The sequence below is a fragment of the Lepus europaeus genome, chromosome 15, assembly GCF_033115175.1.
Source record: "Lepus europaeus isolate LE1 chromosome 15, mLepTim1.pri, whole genome shotgun sequence".
Classification (NCBI taxonomy): Eukaryota; Metazoa; Chordata; class Mammalia; order Lagomorpha; family Leporidae; genus Lepus; species Lepus europaeus.
Genome location: NC_084841.1, coordinates 37,534,761 through 37,542,217, shown reverse-complemented (window position 1 = coordinate 37,542,217; position 7,457 = coordinate 37,534,761). Strand labels below are relative to the sequence as shown.

Below are 7,457 nucleotides of genomic sequence, written 5' to 3'. Positions count from 1 at the left end.
ACTGTATTAGCTTACCTGACTATTTCAGTGCAGCCATAGAAGCTCTATGTTTTGAAAATTCCCTCATTATTTTCATTTTTAAGCTATATCTTATTAGTGATTGAAAAAAACAATGAATCCATATGAATTTAAAAACATTTTGTCATGTTTACCCTCCAAGAAAAGACATGAATTACACAATTTTGTTTGAAATTTAAAAATCAATTTGAGAACAACAAAAATCTTTATATTATTAAGCCCTTATATTATAGACAAGAATATATGCTAATTTATTGAGACATGTTGTCATTTTTTTCTAGAAATTATTTTTCTTAAGCTATGGCTCTCAAACATGTCAAGTTTATCACTGTCTCATTTTCATTTGTAGAAGGAGTTGTGAAAAGAATCTTTGTTCTTGTTATTAACTAGGGTTAGGAAAAATATTAATTTATCCATATTTCTTTTATACTAACTTTCTAAATTTTATTATTCTCTATGATGGGTATCTAGTTGATTCTTTTGGGTTTGCAGAGAGACCATATTATCAATTGAGAATAATGTGCCCCACAGAAATGCTAAGTATGAATGGCTCATTCTCACTTTAAGAGCTCTAGTGTTTCTCATAAAGCACAATACTGGTGGTTACTTTTCAGATAGATCATCAAATCTGCCTGTTCGCTTCTATTGGGTGAACTATTTTTTCCAGTTTCTTACCATTGTCTTCACCAACGGAAACAGGTCTTCTGACATCATTTCTTCACATGTGAAACATGAATTTAACATATATCTCTGTCCTACTAAGAGTACTGAAATTTTTTTTTAGCCATTAAATCTTTAAGTTTCCCTGAGAATTTTCCAATAAGCTCTCAAACTTCAAGTCACCCATATATCTTCTTTGTCTCATTTCATGTGCTGTGCCTGCTGCATGGAGATTTTATTTTAGATTCATATTAATCTGCTGCTGTCTGAAATTTGATCTTAAGCAGAGTATTAAAGGAGACAGGGAATATTTAAAAAGATGCATAATTTTTGTATATGCTTAATTGCAACCATACAACTACTGTTGACGCATTCTTAGGAAATTAATTCATAATTGATAATCTCTGATAAGTCTTCAGAAATCATACTCCTGAAATTCAAAGCATTTGGATGATAAGGGTAGTTAATGACAGAGTCAAATGTGATGGTCGTCCAATTTCTAAGGTTATGTTGAAAAAACACTTTAGTTTATCTCAGTAGATTTTAATATGAGACAGATTATTGATGAAGAGACACAGAAACATGCTAAGAAGGATTACCTTCAAAGTTCAGGATCTCTGTTTCTCTCACTGCTCTCTCATTCTCTCTGTGTCATTCTCTCATTGCTTTCATACTCCCGTTGTTTTCACCCTAGTCCTGTTTTCTTGCAAGGCTTCTCTTCTTCCTAAGGAAATTTTTAATTTGAGTACTCATTCGAATCATTTTAAATCAATGTTCTGAAAGTGAAATGAAGAATCTTGACTTTGTATATTGTTCATGATTTTAAGCTAATATATTGATATATACATTTTCAAACTTCACTTTTTTGACTTGAAATGAATAAAGTACGATCTAAAAGCTATTTTGGGGGCAACTAATGAGTTTTGATCTTTTTTAGACACTTCAGTTCTATTTTGAGACCTTGTTTTCAGTAACTGTCATATTTCGTACAAACATTGAAGCTCAGGAAAACTTCTGCTAAATTAACTGCTTGCTATCATTAAAATCAGTTTGAAATAGAACAAATAGAAAGATTGCCTAAAGAAAAGAGAAACTTAAAATTTGCATCGCGTTTTAGATGGCTTATTTTTAAATATTATAGTTTAAATTTTATATTAAAATATATCTTGCCATACTCATAGACTCATAACTGAAAATAGAGGGGGTTGGAGATGCATTCAGAATGGGAGAAAAGTGGGGAAATGTCTTTGTTGAATAAAGAAAACTGTGTGAGTACTTGCGCCTGTCTTTGGCACAGCTGTGCTTTAAATGATGTTTGTTTCTATCCGTCCCTGTGGCTGCCTTCTGCCCCGGACACTTATTACCCTTATCTGACCTCTTGGATTTCCAGGGTTCCTACACTGGTATAGTTTATATTTTCGCTATCCTTTTTTATTTTTTTAAAAAAAGATTTATTTTATTTATTTGAAAGAGTTACAGAGAGAATTAGAGACAGAGAGAGAGGTTTTCCATCCGCTGGTTCACTCCCCAGATGGCTATAATGGGCAGAGCTGAGCTGATCCCAAGCCAGGAGCTTCCTCTGGGTCTCCCACGTGGGTGCTGGGGCCCAAAGACTTGGACTTGGGCCATCTTCCACTGCTTTCCCAGGCATCAGAAGTGAAGCAGCCAGGACTCCAACCGGTGCCCATATAAGATGCCAGCACTGCAGGCCCGAGCTTTAACCCCCTGCACCACAGCATCGGCCCCTGTTTTCCCTATTTCTTACCATGAAATTTCGGTCACCTATGCTTATTTCTTAGGATTCTGGTTTTCGGTTTGTTGAAAACAGATGGTGTCTGAGTCAGGACATAGTCCACTGAATAAGGAGAGTTAGTAGAGACTATTCTAAAGAGAATGGTAAGGAGAATTGTGACAGAGTTGACCTAATGGCTCCTGGTTTCTGCTTCTAGTTGCTGTTTTCTTGCTTCTCTGTTCCTCTCCCAGCCTGTGTTAACCCCCACGAAGGCATCTGATTGTCTTTGTCTCTGTGGAGTCCTCCTCCACTGTTAGTTGCCTAATCACTTCTCAATTTTTCAGGAAAACACTTTCAGTTCAGGAAAACACTCATTTTCCCACGCTAGACCACCCATTGTTAGCCTGCCACAGAGCCCCTCCGTGAGGTGCCCCTTCCCTGCAGGAAAAATGTGCTGTAGCTGACTGGAACTCGGGACATCGGGGACTCTGGGCCAGGGAAGATTTCTTCTGCAGAGGCTGTGGGCAGGGAGGCAATGCTTGTATTTGGAACAGCTGTTTAGGGACATTCAGGCGTCTTGAAGCTCCTCAGATTCCCGCGCCGTCCTGCTGAGTGACTCGTGAGTTTGGCAGCACATTGTGCTTCTTTTAGCTAATCCAGCGGGTTTGGAAGACACGGAGGGAATAAGAGGCATCTGAGAATGCTTTTCTCAGCATCAGTAGCACGTCACACGTTTCACCAGAGCATAGTTCCCTCCCATTTGAAATGGTGATTACATTAACTAGATGCTAAGACGTCTCCACTTCCTAGCTCTCTGTAGGTGCACACTGGCCCGCACCCATGCTTTTCTGTGTTGTATTGATTGCGTAATTTATCTAAAAAGATAGGTCAGCTCAAGTGAGCTTTCTGTCACACAGTATTCTCTCAGCCTTGTTGGCTGTTGGTCCTGCTTGCATGTGCGTTGATGTGAGTGGCCTTGGCAAGAAGGGAAAAAAATATCCCAACCCCTGCTTAAGGAGCTCCACGAGAATAAACAAGGATAAGGGTAAGGAGGTCAGTTGTCTGTCCCTAGGTGAAGAGGCTTAATCTGAAAAGCCCCAAAGCAGCTGACTACCCAGGGTGGCAGGGGCCTGGCTGCTCCGGCCAGCCCCTCTCTTTCCACACACACGCACCCAACTTCCCTTCTGCGGTGAAATTTGTGTGCCATTGTCCAGCCTCACTTTGACACGCACACCTGGCTCTACAGGCGAATCAGCCTGTTCCCATAACCCTGTCACATTCAAATAGGAAGCCACACGGGGTCTCAGGGAATTTTAGAAGGCTGATTTCTCTCGGAATAACACTCTCGCTGAGCTCAGGTGCTCACGCTCTCTCCTTCTGCTCTTCCGTGCGAACCTACACCGAACCTTTCGCGCCGGGTGCACAGCGCGGTCTCCCGGGGCTCCCGAGTTCAATGTCACGCTGGGCAGAAGTGGAGCAAGAGTGGAGGCAGAGCGTGTCGCGGTGCGCGGGCGGGGACACACCCGCGGCGGCCAGCAGAGGGCAGCCGAGCGGAGGCGCTGGCGCGCGAGGGCTGCGCTGACTGAGCCGCGCCTCGCCTCGCTCCGGCAGCCTCGGCGTCGGCACCAGCCCCGCCGGAGCCCCGAGCGCAGCCACTGAGGGCAGCGGCGGCGGCGGCAGCGAGGCGCGCAGCGAGCAGCGAGCAGCGGCGCGGGCGGGAAGCAGCAGGAGCAGCAGCGGCTGCCGCTGCCGCCGCCGCCGCCGCGACGGGCAGCGGGGCTCGGCAGCAGCCGGCTCGGGCCCCTGCCCCAGCGGCTCCGTGCCCCCGGCGCCGGGCTGCCGGCGAGTCTGGAGCCCGCGCCGTCGCCGGCCGCGTCTTCCGGGCATGGAAGGAGGCGGCAAGCCCAACTCTTCGTCCAACAGCCGGGACGATGGCAACAGCGTCTTCCCCGCCAAGGCGCCCGCGACGGGCGCGGGGCCGGCCGCGGCCGAGAAGCGCCTGGGCACCCCGCCGGGGGGCGGCGGGGCCGGCGCGAAGGAGCACGGCAACTCCGTGTGCTTCAAGGTGGACGGCGGCGGCGGCGGCGGCGGCGAAGAGGCGGCGGGGGGCCTGGAGGACGCCGAGGGGCCGCGGCGGCAGTACGGCTTCATGCAGCGACAGTTCACCTCCATGCTGCAGCCCGGGGTCAACAAATTCTCCCTCCGCATGTTCGGGAGCCAGAAGGCGGTGGAGAAGGAGCAGGAAAGGGTTAAAACTGCAGGCTTCTGGATTATCCACCCTTACAGCGATTTCAGGTGAGGGCTCGCCGTCGCCGCCCCACCCCGGGGCGCGCCCTCCAACTCGCTTCCCCGCGGCTGGGAGGGGGCGCCCCGGGAACGCGGAGGGAGGGCGCGCGGGCGGCCGCCCCCGAGGCCGACCCGGCTGGACTCTCCGGCTGCTCCTTCCCCGTCGCGCTGGGGGCCCGAGCGACAGGGCTCCGGGGGTCCCGCTCTCCTCCCGGCCTCGCGAACTCCGAGGGCGGACGGCGGAGGGGCGGAGGCCGGGGTGACCTCCGGCGCGAGGATGCCCGATGGACCCGGGGAAACTTTTACTTGGAGGTGGCCGCGCAGGGCGACGGGCGGTCGGCGCTCCTCGCGCCGCTCCCTCGAGACCGGGGCGCCTCCCGCCTCCGGGGCTCCGGCAGGGGATGGGGTCACTGGAGTCCGTGGCCCTCAGGTGCCGGCGGCCCTGGGGAGCCTGTGTCTGCTTTTCCTAGCCCGGGGGGCGCCGGGCCGCCTCTCTGGGCTTCCGCGGAGCCGCAGGCTGGGGAAGGGTGGTTTGCACGGGGGTAGTCCCGGACTTGAGACGTCTCGGTGGAGCCGGCGCTGCCAGGCCGGGCTGGGGCGTGACAGGAAGCGTCGGGCTCCCGGACAGACCCAGGGGACGTTTCCGGAGCCCCTTTCCCGGAGTGGGGCGGCACCCACCCTTTCTTGACCTTGACCACAGGTCTGTTTCAGAAATCGCCTTCCAGGTCCCCAGCTCGGGAGGAAGGGCAGGAGAGTGGTCCGCCGGAGAACTCTGCTCTGGAGCACTCCCAGCAAGATGTTTCTCGATCTTAGGCGCCAGCCTTCGGTTCTAAGCGTGTTTGGAGATTGTCAGATGAAGGTCGTGAAGTAGATCCTCTTATTAGCGTTCGCACACCCCGCAGCCACGCTGAGTTAGCTCCCGAGTAAGGCTGGACTCCCCCTCCCGCCCCCCCAATAATTCCAAACTAGCGACTCGGGCTGGTTTTTATTTATTTATTTAGCTGAACTCCTCGGGAGAAAAAGTCAAGTGGAGGAGCGTGTGTGCCTTTCAAGCAGTTTAATAGGCGTCCGCTAAAAAGCACACGAATATTACAGGACGAGGAAGCATGGCTTTTAATTGTGTTTAGAAACTGAGGGGGAAGTGCCACCCCCCCCACGCCTTCCCGAGAGCTGTCCACAGTACTGAATAGCACTGTCCATGGAAAATCCGTTCTGCCGCCACACAGAGCTTTGGGTAACTGTCTTTGCCTGTCTCTGAAATACTTATCATCTCACAAACAAATAACTTTGGTTATTTATGTGTGAAGTGAATGGATTTCAGGAAGTGTACAGTTTCGTCGAAGGTACTTTACAGACAATATAGTCCAAAGGCAGAAAAAACCTGATGACATAGTCCATGGATAATTAAGGGTTTGATTGGAAGAATGTTCTTATTGAGAGGGCCTAATGAGTAATCAAACATGTCTCCTCCATTAGGAAGATACTTAAAGAGGCAAACTTCTTATACGTGACCTTGTTCTAAGACATGTTAGGTTGTCATGCTCTTTAGCATTTTTAAGGTTGGAATCAAGTGTAGAATACTTTCTCTTCCTCATCCATCAACGGAAATATCTTGCAACTCATTTGACAGTTTTAAAATGTGTGATGTGAAAATAGCCCTAGTCTTAATTACAGAAATAGTGAGATTTCCAGAAATATGAGGATTCAATATTAGCATGCAAATAAAATGCTATATTTGTTTATTTAATTGTCCACCAAATAAATAATAACATGATATTTAGATTTCTTTGGCAATGTGAGGACTTTTTCAAAATACCAACATACATCAAGTATTAAACTTTCCTTCATTTATTGTATAGAGACATAGGGCAGCATTTAAGGAATAATAATGGTATGACAAAATCTTTTGAATGAAACAAAATAGTACGCTCAACAGACGCTTCATCTTTTTCCAAAAAAGTCTTATGAGATGGACTATCTCTTTAAAAAGAAACACTGTTGCTAAACAAATTGAAATCAAGCAATGATTCAATTTTAGCCATTTCAGAGAAATGGAAGATGGCTTTAAAAAGAGCTGTTACTCTAAAACAAACTCCATTGTGGAGTAGTTTGAAAGTTTGATTTTTCTCATGCATAAGCAGAAAAAACTGAAAATGGCTGTCATAAGTTATTATCATTTAGATTTTAAGTAGAAGCTATCTGAAAAGATGGATTTTTAACTCATAATTACTATGTGCATTGGTTAGCAATACAACAAACTTGAGGAGCACCATATAGTTATTTACATTCAGAAAACATTTGTATCTTACTAATATTCATTAATATTTTGTATGATCTCAATGCCAATATGATATTTTCTAAAACATACTATGTCAAGATAATGTAATGGAAAAAGCAAGAGTACCAAAGAAAAATTCTGGCCATGATTTATTTTTCCTAAAGAAGAAAAATATGTTTTAATATTTTTATTTATCTCTGTTTGCCTCATGTCTTTTCCTGAAGAAAAGACTTTCAGGGAGGTGATGTGTCACAATTCCTAAGATTTCAAACTCAAGTTTATTAATTATTTAGCAGTCGAGGGAGTGACACTTTCAAATAAATTTCCATGAGAGGGAGAATATTAGAAATAATGATAGCTAGAGTTTTTTTTTTTTTCCTTTTATACTTTCATAAGCCTTTGCATGGCCAAGTAAGTATACTGAACCTGCCATTTGGCCACCCCGTTACTACTGAGGTAGCATGAGCTATTCATGCCAGGATA

The 7,457-nt window shown here is 46.6% G+C and overlaps 1 protein-coding gene across 1 annotated transcript in view; it reads left to right on the top strand.

The window, feature by feature from the left end:
• The first annotated feature begins 4,295 nt into the window (after window positions 1-4,295).
• Window positions 4,296-7,457, top strand: part of HCN1 (hyperpolarization activated cyclic nucleotide gated potassium channel 1) — a 406,216-nt gene continuing 403,054 nt past the window's right edge. Inside the window, exon 1 of the mRNA XM_062211814.1 lies at window positions 4,296-4,705. Within this exon, the coding sequence (XP_062067798.1) occupies window positions 4,296-4,705 (410 nt within the window). The remainder of the gene's footprint in view (window positions 4,706-7,457) is intronic.